Source organism: Stomoxys calcitrans, chromosome 2 (genome assembly GCF_963082655.1).
Source record: "Stomoxys calcitrans chromosome 2, idStoCalc2.1, whole genome shotgun sequence".
NCBI classification, from domain to species: Eukaryota; Metazoa; Arthropoda; class Insecta; order Diptera; family Muscidae; genus Stomoxys; species Stomoxys calcitrans.
This window is the reverse complement of record NC_081553.1, coordinates 5023951-5042702: the sequence shown is the minus strand read 5'-3', so window position 1 is coordinate 5042702 and position 18752 is coordinate 5023951. Positions and strand designations below refer to the sequence as shown.

At 40.7% G+C, this 18752-nt stretch overlaps 1 protein-coding gene across 1 annotated transcript in view; it reads right to left on the bottom strand.

Moving 5' to 3' along the window:
* LOC106080427 (dynein axonemal heavy chain 10) overlaps positions 1 to 18752 on the bottom strand; it is a 239264-nt gene that overhangs the window by 42949 nt on the left and 177563 nt on the right. The window contains 9 exon segments of the mRNA XM_059362518.1: positions 3394 to 4238; positions 4297 to 4456; positions 4514 to 4718; positions 4784 to 4926; positions 4989 to 5297; positions 5351 to 5547; positions 10483 to 10588; positions 13417 to 13605; positions 17757 to 18084. Of these exon segments, the coding sequence (XP_059218501.1) occupies positions 3394 to 4238; positions 4297 to 4456; positions 4514 to 4718; positions 4784 to 4926; positions 4989 to 5297; positions 5351 to 5547; positions 10483 to 10588; positions 13417 to 13605; positions 17757 to 18084 (2482 nt within the window).

The window sequence follows — 18752 nt, the reverse complement described above, 5'->3', positions numbered from 1 at the left end:
TAAATGCAGTGTAAACCGATAAAATAAGCGTCAAGACATTATATCAGTCTATATGGCAGCTTTATCTAAATATGGTCCCATATATCGCTCGTTCAAGAATTTAGCCTGTGTATGGAAGAAATATGGGTCTGTCCCATATTTTAGCTCAATATCTCAATTTTTAATGGACGGACAGACATACCGACCGTTAATTCGTCTTAGCATTTTAAGATGAGTACCACACAGGCTGAAACTTTGAGGTCCGATCTGTATGGCGCTCATTGATGTCACGTGGAGCTTAGCTGTCAGCTACCGGGAGCGTCCAAAGGTTGGGGATAGTGGAATGCCCCATACGGACAGCTGCAGGTAATCAGCGAAGAGTCGCAGTGAGAGGACTGGCGGCACCGGCTCTTGCATAAATGCTGAGTACCTGTGATGTTCGATATGACAAGGCGAGTTTTTGGAGCCTTTAAGTAACCAATGGTAAGTAGGTATTTGCGCCTTTTCCATCTGATATCAGTGAAAGAACAATAAGTTCAGCGCAGAGATGGGCAAAAACATACACACTGTTGCATTTCATTATATTCGTAATCAAGAATGTTGTGTGACCTCATCACAGGTTGCGGAGTAGGTCCCCAATTCCAGTTTCCATCATGGAGCCATTTGATAGGACCAAGATCTGATCGTCGACAAACACTGTACATGCGTCCCAATCCATCTTGTTTGGAATGTGTATCCTATAGATCTTATCATGATTTGGTCGCCAAATTGAATTGAAGACTACGACAATTTGTATATTAAGACTAGTTTGCAATCTAGGCTGTGGTAGACCTCAGGTATCCCATCTTCCGTCAGAAAAGTCTTTCAATATACAGGATGCCATCATAGCATTGCCCAATATGTCTGCAAACGTTTTATCATAGTTGTCTAAATTCTGTAGGTTATTCATGGGCTTCTGCCAAACAGTCTTCTGTAGGTGTAGGGGGCACATCGTAAGTTTCCTCCGTATTCCTTTTCATGATTCAAGTTTTAAGTTCAATGATAAGGGACCTCCTTTTTAGAGCCGCGTTCGAACGGCCTTCCGCACTTCTTCAGGGAGACATTTTTACCTCACATATGTCGCCAGTATCCCGGTCAATACGAGATAACAATGAGCACCACACAGGCTGGAGAGGAGAGTCTCAGTGAGGAGTCAGGTGGCACTGGCTCTTAATTAAACACTGAGTGCCAATGATACTCGAGATGACAATGCGAGTTATTAGCGCCTTCAAATATCCAATAGCCAACACCAGCGTCTGTTCCCAGGTAAGAGGCGGCTGGAGGCGACCGTCGGATCTTGGAGCAAGCTGCTCGCCACAACGAGGGATACATGTGCAATCCAACAAAACCCATGCGGTTAGGGCGCTGGGTCAGTAACCCGCCCCCGGAAAACTGAGAACTACTATGAAAAACAAAGGAATAGTAAAAACGGACCAACCCCAACGTTGACGACCCACGCCAACGAAAGAAGGACCATGATCTGCGGATATGCACCTAAAATGTCCGCACTCTTTACAGAGAAGGAGCAGTATACGCGCTGGCGGATGTATTAGAGAAGCACAAGGCAGATATTACCGTCTTACAGGAAGTGCGATGGACTGGGAATGGCGTCACTACAACACCAAACGGTGACAAACTATACTGTAGCTGCCATAACACGCAGCATGAATTTGGCTGTGGATTTGTGGTTAGTCGGAGACTGAAACACCTTGTCTCCAGCTTTACTCCGGTGGATGAGAGGCTACCCACAATCTGCATAAAACCAAATTCTTCAACATCAGCCTTATTTGTTACCATTCTGCGACGGAAGACAAAGACGAGCAGACCAAGGGTATTTTCAACGAGCGTCTAGAGAGAGAATATGCCCGCTGCCCCCCCCCCCCATGATATTAAAATCGTTCTGGAAGATTTTAATGCGAAGATAGCAAAGGAAGACATTTTTGGTCCAACAGTCGGAAAGTTTACCCTCCACGAGATAACGTCCAGTAATGGGTTGAGGCTGACAGATTTCGTCGCGGCAAAAAAAAAAAAAAAATGCTAGTAAGTAGCACCAGAGTTCAACATAAAAATATCCACAAAGCCACATGGTTGTCACCCGATCAAAACACTAGAACCAAATTGATCATGTTGTGATAGATGGAGTGCATTCATCCAGCGTGTTAGATGTACGATCGATCCGTGGAGCGAATATAGATTTGGATCATTACCTCGTTGCAGCAAAGGTTCGCACCCGTTTGAACATGTCGAGGAAAGTACTATCTGACACTGCACGGAAGCTAGACATTGAAAAGCTGCAAACACAACAGATGGCAGTGGCGTACTCCACTCGGCTGACCCAACTGTTTGCTGAAAGCACTCCTTGTTCCGATGATATAATGGCGCAGTGGCAAACTATTGCCCACTCCATAGAAAATGCTGCGAAATCCGTACTTGGGTACCGGAAGCATCTTCCAAGAAACCCATGGTACGACCAAGAGTGTCGAGATGCCACTGAAGCCTAGAATGCGGCACATAGAGCAACCCTGCAATCAGTAGCAACGCGCCAGATGAAGGAGAGGTATCGGGAGAAAAGGAGAGAGGAGAAACGTCTATTCAGCAGAAAGAAAAAGGAAATGGAAAGACATGAGTGTAAGCGAATTGAGATGTACAGGAGTCAGAATGAAGTCCGGAAATTCTACCAAAGAATTAAACATCAAACCGATGGCTTTGGTGACTACGAGGCCGCCTTCGATACTCCTTTACGTTCAAAGGTATTTCAAGGCATGTCTGAGTTTTGGTATCCCTGCAAAATTAATAAGACTCTGCAGGATGACACTTGCTGATACGCGTACCTCAGTGGGTATAGGAAAGAATCTCTCCGAACTATTTAATACCAAACGAGGATTCAGAAAAGGAGACAGCCTTTCGTGTGATCTCTTTAATATCCTGCTTGAGAATATTATACGAGATGCAGATGTGAATAGATATGACACTAATCATAAGAGAACACATATGCCGACGACATCGATATTTTTAAACGATTAATGTGGTACAATGAGTTGTGTTAGTCCCTTGGAGAACGAACTTTATTTAGTTATATCTGCTATGGGTTCATGAGTGATACATTTTCACCGTTTTATGGCGAAAGGTGGTTAGTATATATGTCCGAGGTGGTAAGTATCCAAAGTTCGGCCCGGCCAAACTAAATGCCTTTTACTTGTTTTTGATGTTCTCGCCAGGCGGTCATGCTAACCTGCGCTACGATGGCCTCAGGCTCTCCAGATTACTACCATACATTTTCGACATTTGAATAAATAAACAACTGTTTTGCAGACAAAAGAATGTGGTCGTGTAAATTGATGATTAACTTTTCCTTGTTTAGTTAATTTAACTTACCAATCTCCTCTCGGCTTGTTGCATCATTTCGGTTAAAGCCTTCATTTGCTTCATAGATTCAGCATATCGATTATTCAAAGCATCCAGTTGAGCCTCTAATTTTTCGATTTCGGCATTCAAGTAATTCAACAGCTTAATCTGCTGTTCCTGTTCGGCCACCAAATAGTCCACCCTTTCCTTCTTAGGTTTTACATCTTTGTATACTTCGTAGAAACCGATGACAGCCTTTACGAATTTTAACAAACCTGCACCGGCTATGGAGATTTTTTCCATGTCATCCAAAGTTTGGGTTTTCATGTGATTGCGGCATGTGTTGATTTGTTTGCCCGTCAAGGCCTCGCAATCCATTTCCATGAGACTTTTAAGGAAATTCACATCTGACATCATGCCTTTGGCTGTTTTCCAACTAATTTCCTTGTGGCCCTTCAGTATGGCTACACATTCGCACACCACCTGTACCTGGGGAGGAGGGGTGGCAAACGAACGGATTTCGGTTATTTGTGCCTTATCCAATTCCGATAGCGCTCGACGGGCCTCCTCCAAAGCAGGCATAGCTTCGGCCAAGGCTTTTTCGGCATCTTCCTTTTCAATGGCAATTTGTTTGCCTTTTATTTCTACTTCCACCGACTTTTCTGATGCCTCCGTCTTCTTGGTATTGGCTTTTGTGGTGGCAGTATCGATTTCCTCCAACATACGCTGACATTCTTCCGAGGCAATGCCCACTTTTCGCTTCTGTTCGGTGACAATAATGCGAAGTTCGTCGATTTGTTTTGAGGCCTCATCAATTTTTTTTACGCCCTCCTTAAGGCGATTGCTCTGAACGGTAATGAAACCATGTTTCTCCTCTGTGAACGGAAGATTCTTAAAGCGAATTCAGTCATTAAAGGTAAGCCCTGCACTTACCCAAAAGTCTCAAATAGGTGTTGATGTAATCCAAATAGTGCTTGGGTGTCACATAGTTGTTACGCCTTAATTTTTGTAAATATTCTCGGCAATAGTGGTGCATGCTGCTATGCACATGGACTACGTGATGCATAATGCGATCTCTATGTGTTCCAGGTATCTGGAATATCGATAATATAGTGTTAATGTGTTCTTCATCTGTATTTTGCCTACTTACCAACTCATGTTCGCTAAGGAAGAGTTCGGCTACAGCAGCCAAAGCTTGCTTGGGCCATGGGAAAACCCAATCGATATAGGTGCTGCCTATCAAGCCAGGAAAGTTGCGACAACGATTGCGCAAAGCATCGCCTGAGGGAGACATACTCAAAACCACATGCAAATTCTCTGAGCACTTGTCCAAGAAGTAAGACCACACAGAATCTCTGCAAGCGAATAAGCGTTAAGACAAAAGTTCTCTTATATGAAAAAAAAAAAAAATTATAAATACTTTGAGGCCGAGTAGCCTTCTGCTTCGGCAGCAGGCCGGCAGGAATTAACAATCGTTTCCCTTTCTTCGTCTGTAAATAAAGCAGGAACTAAGCCCACAGTCAAGATGTTGTTGATAAGTTCCAAGAAGCCTTCTTCCACCACCTATACCGAAAATACAAATGCTGATGGGTAACATATATCTTGGATTATTGCTTTCAACGTACCTGAGCAGCTGTGAAAATAAACACCATCTTCTTCTTTTGCACACCTGCCATGGTGTACAAAATCTTTAAATCCTCTCGAAACGCTTGCTCTCCATAGCCTCGGGCCACTGTAATCTCAAATACCTCACACTCGGCTGCGAATGCTGCCAAGCGACTAACACATTTCTTGCCACAGCCTCCCACACCCACCAGCAGAACATGGCCTCGATGCATTCTCAATGTGCGATGTACACGTGTCAAATGTTCCAGACAATCCTCAAACAAAACCAGAGGCATTTTCTCCTTGCGTTCTTGATATTCGTCCAAGATCTAAAATGATAAAAAAGCTACATTGCAGCCTATCCCTTGGGTAATTGTCGCACCTCATCAAAAAGCGCATAGACTGCTTCGTAGTCCAAAAGATCTTCATAGAATCTGGGCTCCGATTCACTGACGGCATTGCGAAAATCACCAAAAAGCATTGGGTCCCTCATGACAAATTTGGCCAACGAAACAGGACTATCATCATCATCTTCGTCTTCATCGTCGCCCACTTGCATAGAACTGGGACGGGGCAAAACTGAAAAATATTTAAAGGATCAGCTTAGGGACTCTGTTATGGGAAAACAAATAAAAAACTTATACCTCTGAATTTTCAAATTACTAGCATGAGAAAGCATTATTTATATCGAAAACTGCGGCTGCTAATCTATATCATTCAATCAATTAACCAATCAATCAATCTATATAACAAAAAGTAAAAAGGTGCTAAGTTCGTCCGGCCAAACTTTGGATACCCACCACCTCGGACATATATGTAAACCACCTTTCGTCAAAATCCGGTGAAAAATGCACACCTTATGCCCCATGGCAGCAATATCGAGTCATTGTGTCTAACAAAATTTTGATCTGAATCACATACGACACGGATGTCGATAAGCCTAACATAAGTCACTGTGTCAAATTTCCGCGAAATCGGATTATAAATGCGACTTTTATGGGGCCAAGACTTTAAATCGGCAGCTATATCCAAATCTGAACTGATTTGAGCCAAGTTGCAGAAAAATGTCGAAGAGCACAACACAACTCACTGTCCCAAATTTCGGCGAAATCGGATTACAAATGCGACTTTTATGGCAGGTATATCGAAATCTGGACCGATCTGAGCCAAATTGAAAACGATTGTCGAAGGGCCTAACACAACTCACTGTCCCAATTTTCGGCGACATCTGACAATAAAAGCGCCTTTTATGGGCCCAAAGCCTTAAATCGAGAGATCGGTCAAATTGAAGGAGGATTTCGAAGGGCCTAACGCAACTCACCTTCCCGAATTTCGGCAAAATCGGACAATAAATAAATCGAAATATAAATTGAAGAAAGTTGTCGAGTGGCCTAACATAACGCACTGTCCCAAATTTCAGCAAAATCGGATAACAAATGTGGCTTTTATGAGCCTAAGTCCCTAAATCGGCCAATCGGGTTCTATATCAAGATATAGTCCGATATAGCCAATCTTCGAACTTAATGCTTATGGACGAAAAAAAAAAGAATCTGTGCAAAGTTTTAGCTCAATATCTCTATTTTTAAAGACTGTAGCGAGATTTCAACAGACAGACGGATAGACGTACAGACGGGCAGACGGACATGTCTAGATCGTCTTAGATTTTTACGCTGATCAAGAATATATATACTTTATAGGGTCGGAAATGGATATTTCGACCCTAATGAATGACAAAGTTAATATACCCCCATCCTTTGGTGGTGGGTATAAAAAGTCAAGCAGCATAGAGGGTTTTTCAAAAGTATAAGATGTGAGGCTGTGTAAATTACCCACAAGGGTAGCATTACCTGACCTTGTGCTAGAAACCTGATGGATGAGGATGACAAGCTTGCAATATCGGGAGTGAAACTTTGTCTTGTATGGATATTTTCATGAATTCAGCAGAAAAGTAAGAAAAGACAAAACTTTATCAGGTAGATATTCGCAACGGAACATGGATGCACTGTTGGGAACACGGTGCTGTCAGACGATATGTTTTCTCAAATTCAGAAGTCAGAGAATGCATGGACCATGTCTAGTGAGGAAACACTAGAACTACTCATCTATACACATTTCCCGGGAAATTATCCAACGGACAACGAGGCGCCTGAAGAGGTTGTCATTGGTATGCCTTCGTCGAAGGTTATTGGGGAAATTGTGTCTGAACCGAAAATCCTTTGGGCGACTAGAAGTGATGTATCACCGGTTGAATTACAAGCTGTGTCTGATAGACTGGTTCCTTTGTTCAGGGATATATACTCTGCTTGTATCAGCATTTCATATATGCCTGTGGGATGGAGAAACACAAAGGTAATTTTTATTTCGAAAGCAGGAAAACCTTACCACACGAAGGCGAAAGATTTTTATCCTATTAGTCTGTCATCTTTTATGTTGAAGACTCTTGAGAGGTTAATAGAAATTTATCTTAGGGCAAAGATCCCTGGAGATCGTCTGTCTCGGCAGCAGTTACATATAGGAAAGGCAAGTCCACAAATAGCCCTTCACGACCTTGTCGGCTACATATAGGGTTCTCGCTGTCAAGGAAAATACAATGGTATCATTTCTTGACAGCGATGGTTGGAGTTTTTAGGCATAGACCCTATAGTAAAAACCTTTATTAATAACATACTTAACAAAAGTTGCATTACGCAGGCTTGGGTTCTGCGAATCTAAAAGATCCGTCAGCAGAGGAACACCTCAAGGAGGTGTACTTTCGCCTTTACTTTGGAATATAGCCATTAACAAAAAGGCGTAAAAGTGGTCGCGTATGCTGATGACGTGGCAATTGCGGTTAGGGGAAAGTTTCCCAGCACTCTAAGAGATATACTTTAGGAAGCTCTACGTGCAATAGCGAAGTGTGCTACCGAATGTGGTCTTGGTGTAAATCCGTGCAAGACAGAAGTAGTTCTTTTCAGCAGGACTTTCAAGTTGCCAACAGTGGCACCTCTCTTCTTGGGAAGAGAATGTTCCATTTACAGAAAGCGCAAAATACCTGGGTGTTTTGTTGGACAGGAAATTTAACTTCAAATCCATCATTTCGAAAAGGGCAAGAAAGGCGACTCTTGCTCTATACACCTGCAAGAGATCCATTAGCAAAAGTTGGGGGTTTAAACCGCGAGTCATGCACTGGTTATATGCTGCAGTTGGCGGACCTATAATGCTATATGGTGTTGTGGTCTGGTGGATGGCGCTTCAAAAGTCCACCTACTGGTTAATAGTAAACCGGATCCAAAGCCTGGCTTGTTTGTGCATCACTGCCGCACTGAGGACGACACCATCTGATGCTCTGAATTTGATGCTACATCTTATACCGCTGGACATTGTGGCTAGACAAATCCACTGCCGTGAGGTTAAGGGAGATTCCCTTTGGTCATGTGGCGGCTACGGATACTGTGTTATCCTTGATATAATTTTCGATGTTCCAGGCAGTACCTGAGCCGCTGTCAAAAAGTGTTGTACGACTATTCCTGGTGGACCGATTGGAACTACGATAACCCTGGTAATAGTAGTTACATAGACTTCTTTACGGATGGTTCCAAACTAGACGACCAGGTGGGCTTTGGGGTGTACTCTAAAGATCTAGAACTGGTCATATCGAAAATGTTACCCGACCACTGCAGTGCGCATCAAGCGGAGATCCTTGCAATTAAGGAAGTGGTGGAATGGCTAAGATATGTCATAACGACGATTGGCATAAATATCTTCCCAGACAGCCATTAAATCCCTGGAGAACGTATTTCTGCACACAAATACCGCCCTCGACTGTCGCAGATCTCTCAACGAGATGCCTGAACAGTTCAAAATTTACCTGGTCTGGTTGACGGGCCACAGAGATATCCATGGGATTTGTAAAGCGGAAGAGCTTGGGAGATTAGGAACTAGGAAACTGGAGTCTGTGGGTATTCCTCTAGCGACATGTAAGCTACGTTTTCAGGATCAGGCCCGAAGAGCAACGAATGATAGATGGTCCCAAAGAGGAGGCTGTGAGCATTCCAAAACTATGTGGCCCAATCTAGACTTGAAGAGGGTTACCACTTTGCTGTCATTGACTAGAACAGACGTCTCAGCCATTGTGTCCGTCCTGACAGATCACTGTCTAATCGGAAAATATGCTGACGGGCTGAAGGTTGCCAGTAAAGACTTGCCAGTAAACTGTGAGGACATCGAAGAAGAAGAGACTATAGAACAACTTCTGTGTGTGTGCCGCTCTGGCAGTCAGAAGGAGTTTCACTTTAGCTTCTCATTTCTTTTAGAACCTGTCTGATTTAGGGGATGTGAACGTTCGTAAGTTGTTTGGCTTTTTAAAGCGATCTGGATGGTTCAACGGTAGCAATTAGAGAGCATCTTCCTTCTTCTGCTCCTGTGGTATTACAATGGACAAAAACGTCTAAGTGAGTCTGGTGACAGACTGCCACTAGCCTAGCTTGGGTCTAACCCAAGCTAGGCTCTTTTCAATTTGGATTGAAAAGAGGGTGCTGATATTACTCCACCCCAAGCCACTATGGACATGCACCTAAGCCAGTAATCGACTTGTTGTGAGCTCCAAAGGCAGGTACCATGACGGAAAATGCTGATCAGAGTGTCAACGCAGGCATTTTTAAAATTAAAAGTCTAAGTTAACATACCCACTAAAGGCCTGAAAATGATTCATGTTAGTCTATTGAAGGGGCGCTCCGGTAGCCGAGTTGGTAGGGTGTTGGAATTAACAGTGCAGGGGTCGTGGGTTCTTTTCCCGCCAGAAGCCTTGAACCGTCGCTACTGTGGTATCTTTACAGGACTGCCGCTCCTACCAAACCTAACCTAATCTATTGAAGAGATCTTTTGAAACCCATTGCGTTGCCGTCTTTAACGTTTTATCGATTTATTCCGCAAAACACACGGTATGTCATAAAATACCATGAAGAAACAGACACCACGTTGGTATCGCACAAAGTGTTGATTAAAAACACTTTTTTTTTTTTGGCAAATAACAGAATGACTCCAAAGATGTCAATTTATTTTTATTACGAGTATTTTATGACGTAAAATAGACGTGCGAAATTTTGGAAAAAGCTTTAGAAAAAATCTTCAAACTTTTCCCTTTTTTAACAGTTTAAGATTTTTAGTTTATAATAGTTTAATAAATTGAAATGGAATGCTTTTGCTTCTCTCCCAAAATACAAGTTATATGAAAATTCCGCCGTTTTCATAATGGCGAAAACAAAATTTTATTCTCTAATCAGAAACTTGAGAACTTTGGGATAGATTCAATACCTTAGACACATTTAAAAGTCTGTCTGAAATTAGCAGTTGCTCACTAAATCAAAGGTATTTGCAGTTACATCTTGGGGATTTTTTAGCTAAATTATGTAGCATATAAAATGAAGGCGTGCAACCATAAAACTGTATAAGTAAATCTGCATAAAATAATACTGCTATACTGGGGGTTAGTGTTACTTCAGGACATGATTGGCGTAATATGACTTAATTTCTTACCTTGGGCGGCAGCATCTGGGTCGGCAAAACCATTTTCAGCTTCAAAGTCAGGAGTGAATGTTTCATTAACCTCATCCTCCACATGACGTTTCATCAATTTCAGATCCTAATATCAAAGATAAGAGCAATAACATATATCAAGTGGGTTAGTTAGTAGGTGAGTGTGTTGGCAAGTGAGGGGAGTGCCTGCGTTGAAATGGGCTTTTATGCGAAAGTATGCTCGTCTGTTGGCTGGCAGTGTATGTGGTTGGCAATGGTGGCCCCCTAAACCTCCTCAATGATTATTACAAAGCAAAGTCGGAATATTTAAGAGCGCCAGAGAAGTTAAGCAAAGCAAAGAACACCAAAGGTAAGCATCAACTTAATGTATTCTGTGGTTTTCGCTACGACTCACCAAACTTCGAAATCGATGCAGGGAAAATGCTTTCAATGGGTGAATAAAGGACTCAACTCGACCCGACCGACACAAGCAAGTAAAGAAAAATCGCTTTTCTTTTGGCATTTCTTCTTCGACTTCTAAGTTGAGCCAGCAGCCATACTGGCTGCACATCCCCACATATTAAGTTGTAAATGTAATTGATTGTAATCTTGGCAGCAATTGCTGCCAATCACTTCAGCTGTTGGAGTCATCGTCGTCGTCCGCGTCGTCTTTAGTCATGCTATCAGTCGGTGTGGTGCTGCACAAATCAGTCTGTCATCATTAATGTGCCACCACCGCCACCATCGTTGGCATACAAATCGAAGATGCTTTGCCACCAGGTGCTGGGACGCACGGTGCGAGAAGGAGGTGTGTCGCCTTTGTTTGTTAAACAGTTTTAAATTAAAAGAAAGTAATCAAATTCAATGCAAATAAATTGAAGTCAATTTCGATTAAAGCCTCTTCATTTTAGCAACCATTCATTCATTCGTTCTCCCAATCTCCCTCCATTCATGCTGGCGGCAAGGAAATGGAACAATTTTGAATGGAATCAATCAAAACAAATAATTTACATGTGTTTCAGTTTTTTGCAATACCGTAACAACTGCCACCACCACGAACACCTCCAGCGTTTTCAAATGCCATGTTGTCGAATATGATTATGTGTGTGGCTGTGTGAGTTTCTTTGGATGCATATGTATGACTACATTCACATAAGTTTACCCAAGGATACCTTGGCATATCCTTGAGGATATTGTACGTGAATATTTAGTATCCACTTAATCTTTTCAAATTATTTTAAAATAAGGCATATGCCGATCGCTTAGCTTAATAATAAACTCAAAGAAAAATATCCGTTGAAATGCTTATAATTTAAGTTGGCACCCAAGCATGGTCGCACCAAAACCAATTGAAACTCCACAACGGATAATCATCAGAGTGTTACTTTCCAAAAATAGAATATTTTTGCCAGTTAGAAAATGACGGAACTCGAGGATATCTCCATTGTCTGGCTCTAAGGAGACGACGCCAATGTGGATATTATGTTGGTGGTATTCTCCCAAATACCTTTCATTGGAGCCTTATATTGCTATGGACGGTAAATATGTCCGGCATGGGGGTGTTTTAGGGGGTGTGCCGGATTCCCATACACCAGATTCGTACTCTGGTCTCAAATACCTTTAATTTGAGTTCGATATTGTCATTATTGGTTTATATTCCATTTGGCTGGCTTTGGAGTTGGGGCGACCCCTTAGATATTCCACCCCAAATAAGGAAATAAATATTTGTTATTTTTAAGTTATTAAAAGCAAACTAAATTTTGTTTAAATCACCCCATCCACCTCTAAAATCTTGTGTTTGAAAATAGGCTAAGAGGAGGGTCCTGCCCAATAAAGTTGGTAGTTTGAAGTATCCAAACACTTTGCCTCGTAAGTGGATATCAGATTCATACTCCACTCCCAAAAACCACATTGTAGCTACATATTGATTTAGTCGGTATATATGTGTGGTTTAGGGGGAGTTTATGAGGTGGGGCATCCCTGAAACACTTGGCTATGAAACAGATACAGATTTGAGCCGCTTTTTGCCTTAATGCCAAGTTCGTACTCTACTCTTAAATACCTTTCATTTGATACCCATATTGCCCAAAGCAGTAAAAGTGCCCCCCTTAGGACTTTTTTGCCCTTGGGGCAAATTCGTACTCTACTCTTAAATACCTTACATTTGGTACCCATATTGTCCCATTCGGTAAACATGTCCGTCCGGGTGGGTTTTGGGATGAAGCGTCCCCCCAGGTTATTTGACCCAAAAATTTTATACCGATTTTGTGTTTTTTGGAAACCATAAGGTGACATACAAAAATTTTTGAAAATTTTGGGTAAGGGGGAGGGTCCGCTCCCCCTTCGGATATCAAAACATGTAGTACTTTATTTTCACCGGGGGCTCGAACTCTACCATCTGTGAAAATTTCATGAAAATGGGTTCAGCCGTTTTTGAGTCTATACGGAACAGACAAACAAACTAGCAAACAAATAAACAAAGCGCAACAATTTAATTTTTCTATAATAAGAAGAAGATATAACTATATCAGGTTATATGTCGATTTTTACCGCGCTTGAACCGGTTAGTGGAAGTCATAACAGTACATTCTGTATAAAATTTCAGCCAAATTGGATTAAAATTCCGGCTTCCAGGGACTCAAGATATCGAATCACGAGATCGGTTTATATGGGAGCTATATCATGTTATTGGGAGCTACATCTAAATCTGAACCGATATGGGTCATTAACAATCCCCAACGACCTCTTATTCGTTTCGATCTTTGTATGTTTTCACCAAACCGACGGATACACTTTAAATGGCTTCATAAGAGTAATTTAAAAATTTTTCCAATTTCTTTGTTCATGAGTTATTGACTGAAATTTTACTTCGAGTATATCATCAATCAATATGAGTAAAAATGATTAGGTGCTTGTATTCGTTTGTATACTCAGTCATATCCTGCAGCTACTTACCGCCTCAGAAATTAAACGGTCGCATATAATGCGCGTAAACTCATTACGCCATACACGTACCAGATTTCGCAACGTTTTAAAGTAATTCGAGTGTATCAACAGCATACCGGCAAAGATGCGTGAGAGATCCTTCAAATTGAATATGTAATGGAACTTGGATGGTGTGGGTGGCAATTCAGCAATAACAATCTGCAAAGAAACAATTCCAATGAAGGGAAGAACATCACAGCACAACGCAAAAAAGGATGGGGTAGCAAAGAAGGAAGGAGAAAAAAGTATCGTAACGGAAATAATTTCAATGGCAAACAACCAACCGACAAATCGAAGGCAAATGGAAAAGTTTTGCCAGCAAATATTGATGGAAATTGCTAATGAAGGGGAAATAATCCTCTCAGAAAAGGATGCCATTAGTAATGTTTTGTGTCCCGGCCATGGGGTGAACAGTTCTAAGTACCTATTCAGTGACCTATGACCTTTAATGTTGTAGCGGAAAATTGTTTAGTGCCAATGTGTCAAATGTCACATTGTAATGGTATTTCAATTTGATATGTGTGCGGAAGTAAAAGTTTGCTGGCAAATCTCTATAAAAACTATTTGCACAGAAGTTCGTTGAAAAATGTTGTCATGTTGTGTTTTTGTTGGTTTTTAGTAAAAGTGATGGTACTTTGAGATCATTTAAATGACCACATTTGACGTAAAGACATTAATCTGCATACTTGTAGAAAAAAAAACTTTTAATGGCGAAATTGAAGATGAAGATAGTCTTATGACAATCCATATCGATGAAAATACATTCTATATAGTGAAACTAAAATATTCAATATTAAGGTGGAGTTAGAACCTCAACAGCTCTGAGGCTGAGGAGGGTATATAAGTTAATTGACAACGACCTTGATGTCTGTTTCCTGAATAGACATGTAGTTAGTTCTGAAATTTAAGGAACAGCATCACATTGAATTAAATTAACTTAATAATGATTTTAATGGTAAAAAAAATATATTTAGTTTTTTTTTTTTCAAAAATATGTTGTTCCAGCGGATGGAATTTTTGTGTGTTATGGTGTCGTCAAGCCTAAGGTGTAGAATGCAGCACTTCAAATTTCATAGGTACCTACTCCAAAATAGCGGCGTTCACAGAATATTATGCATATTCATTAACACTCTTCGTAACTTCACGTGCAAACCAGTTGAAGCAAATGTTTGGATATATTTTATGTCAGCGTACTCTGTTTTATATGCAAAAAAAAAAAAAAAAAAAAATTACAGCGGTATTCACAAATCTGAAGTCACATTAAAAGTAGGCTTATTATTCAATCCAATCAACATGCAGGGGATGTCTTCCATATATGCAGTGCATTGCGTTGGCAAGTGGAAGGACGAAAGCGGGAGTGGTATGCATTGACATTTGTTTTACATTTCTGTTCCTAGAAGTCTAGTTTTTCTGACGAACATCCTTACATCCTGCTGCTATGGGTTCTTAAATAAGGAATTTTTCACCGTATTATGACGAAAGGTGGTTAGTAAGTACATCATAGGTGGTGGGTATCCAAAATTCGGCCCGAAGTTAATGCCATTTTACTTGTTTGCTTTTCAGGTTCCGCCTATGAATATTTTCGGTTGAAAATGTGAAAAGTGGAAACCTTTTTAAGGATTACTGCCATATTTGCTAAATGTTGATCCAAATAAATATAAAATTGATTTCTACAATCAAAATCTCCATAAGTCTCCCGTTTTTGGTTCATTGGTTTCTTCAACGCCCCTATAAAAATGCCGTGTTTTGTTGCGTTATCTCTATCCCTTCGAAAATGACCGTTGAAGTTTTACCTCACTGAAAGGTTTAAGGCTTGAAACTGTGGTCTAATTCCTCTGGCAATGGAGTTATCATGGGCTGAATACTGCAACTGTTAGGTATCCTACTACCAAATGCCTCGCCGGATCAAAAGATAGGCCGCCGACGGCTTTAATTTTTATACCCACCACCGAAGGATAGGGGTGTATTCATTTTGTCATTCCGTTTGCAACACATCGAAATATCCATTTCCGACCCTATAAAGTATATAAGTTCTTGATCAGCGTAAAAATCTATGACAATCTAGCCATGTCCGTCCGTCTGTCTGTTGAAATCACGCCACAGTCTATAAAAATAGGGATATTGAGCTGAAACTTTGCACAGATTCTTTTTTTTTATCCATAAGCAGTTTAAGTTCGAAGATGAGCTATATCGGACTGTATCTTGATATAGCCCCCATAGAGGCCGATCCGCCGATTTAGGGTCTTAGGCCATAAAAGCCACATTTATTTTGTTGATTTTGGGGCAGTGAGTTGAGTTAGGCCCTTCGACATTTTTGTTCAATTTAGGGCAGATCGGATTTGGATGTAGCAGCCATATAGACCGATCTCTAGATATAAGGTTTTGGGCTCATAAAAGACGCATTTATGGTCCGATGTCGCCGAAATTTGGGACAGTGAGTTGTGTTAGTCCCCTCGACATCTTTCTGCAATTACGCTTAGATCGGTTCAGATTTGGATATAGCTGCCATATTGATCGATCCCTCCATTTAAGGTCTTGGACCCATAAAAGGCGCGTTTATTATCTGATTTCGCCGAAATTTTGGGATAGTGAGTTGTGTTAAGTCCTTCAACATTCTTCTTCAATTTGGCTCAGATCGGTCGAGATTTGGATATAGCTGCCATATTGGGCCCATAAAAGGCGCATTTATTGTCCGATTTCGCCGAAATTTAGGACAGTGAGTTTCGTTTGGTTCTTCGACAACATTCTGCAATTTGGCTAAGATCGGTCTAGATTTGGATATATATGTCATATAGACCGATCTCCTATTCAAGGTTTTGGGCCCATAAAAGTCACATTTATTGAAATTTGGGGCAGTAAGTTGTGTTAGGCCCTTCGTCAGCCCTCTTCAATTTGGCCCAGATCGGTTCAAATTTTGATATAGCTACCAAAAAGACAAATATTTGTTCCTACGAAATTGAACAATAACTTGTACTTGTACTTGTAATAGACCACTCAATATCGGTGTCGAATTTAGTCCAAATCGCACCATATTTCGATAAAGCTGCTATGGGGGCATAAATTATGCATTTTTTACCGGATTATGACAAAAGGTGGTTTACATATATACCCGAGGTGGTGGGTATCAAAAGTTCGGCCCGGCCGAACTCAAAGCCTTTTTACTTGTTTGTCATTGGAATTATATCGCATAACCAATTGGATGCTTTGGTTAGTGACAGTTGAAGTTTATATATTTTTTTATCCTTGTAACAGTAACTTAGAACAGGGAACATTTTCTCATTTTAGTAAAGAAGGAAAAACGCTGTTCTGAGCATAAATTATACCACAAATGCAATAATATTTTAGTGTCAACAATAGTTAGAAGGACCATAAACTAATGTTTCACCATCGGCAGTGCTGTATGGCTACCTAGTAAAAAGTCAGCCATTTTCTTTTGTAAGGTGACCACATCTATGGAGACGCACAAGTTTACATCACAAAGATGACTGAGCAGCAAGTAAGCGCTCTTACTTGTGGTCATGTTCAATAAATGCATCTGCTTATTTCCTTTGCTTTTGTTATACGCATTCAAGCGTAAATTTATTAAAGCTCTTTCCCCACACACACACCCCCTTTCAACTTGAGATGTCACTCGAGGCAAACGGAAGTAAGAAGAGAAACTGTTATTTGGGTCTTGCCTTCAAACTCTGTTCAATATAATCGAATCTTCTTGACCACAATTACAAAGGATCCACCTAAAGAAGAGGACTTAACAAATATATACCAGTATGGCACTGCCACTACACAGAGTACGCTGTAGTGGTGGTGGCACTGCAGCCAGCATATACAAAAGCACATAAAGGGAAAATTTCTTTTCTGCCGGTACTTTGATACACTTACTTGAGAGATTTTTGTGGTCGGGGGTGAAGGGGAGGTAATGCACATTTCTTATTTTTCTCCGGCAGTATTTGGCGTATGAAACCCCTGTCACAAACTACTTGCACACACATTTTCCCACTACCCGCTCCTTAAAGATTTATTGTCGTTCTCTATTTTCACGAGTTTTTTCTACTCCATCGAAGGAAGGACAAGCGTTTTTCTGTCGACTGACTTTTGAATAATTTTCGATGGTAAAATAAACGATTTGGCAAAGATTATGAAAAATTGATGCGATTTGCATATGTAAATCGTTAGCCATAAATTTTTCAAGCACAACACAGTCACAAATTATTTACGCAATAGCTTTAGTTCCCTTCGAATGTTGGTCTCACATTGAAATCAAATAATGTCATATCGTGTGGCATTTGGGTACAGTTCACACTGTCAAATACCTTGAATAATCTTAGAGTCATTTTAACAATGACTTCGGCCATTGGCAGCAATTTACTGTCGAATGAGCTGCCATACTCCAAGTGTCCCTTAAAGATCGATGAGTATATCTGAAGCAATGACTCATCATTGGGGAAAACAATGTTGTAGACGGAGAACATTGAAATAAAACGGGGATCGACATCATTGCGGCCACCTCCAGCACGTCCCATGGCAGCGTAGAAGGTTATATCTTTGAATTTCTTCCAGGAGAGATCCTTCTCTCTGTCATACATGCCACCGCGTTCAAAGAATAGTTTGAGCAAAGCAATTGGCTGTTGGGTACCATATCTGAAATGGAATTGCAGGAAGTAAACGTAATGAAACTTTAAGAAATATCAAAGTAGTCTACTGAAATAACTAAAATATAAAAAAAAGTTAAATAATGACTTTTGGTTAATAACGTATAAGGAATCTGGATCGCTTTTGATGAATTGTAGTCTGAAAATCCGATATATATGCACGCAAAAAATTAATAGTTTGGGACATTTTTATGGAAACAAAATACTTTCATAACAAAGTTTTTCTTTTACTGTAACTGTTAAACGTTTTGCTTCAACATATCAAATGCAACTAACTTTTTTATTGTAAAACCTTTAGCAGCTTCGCCTACGGTAAAAAGAAGTTTCTTTTCTTGTAAAACCAAAAATTCTTTAATGGCAAAAGCAATATCATAGCCGCAAACGATTATCCGTTTACCGGACCAATCATCATTTGAGGCTATAGAGTGAAGAGTGTGTGCTCGTCATTGGTACAGACACATTCTCACAGACAATTTTTATACCATCCACCATAGGATGAGGTTATACTAATTTCGTCATTAGGGTTGTAACTCCACGAAATATTCGTCTCAGACCCCATAAAGTATATACAATATATTCTTGATCGTCATGACATTTTATGTCGATCTAGCCATGTCCGTCTGTCTGTCCGTCCTTCCGTCTGTCCGTCCGTTCGTC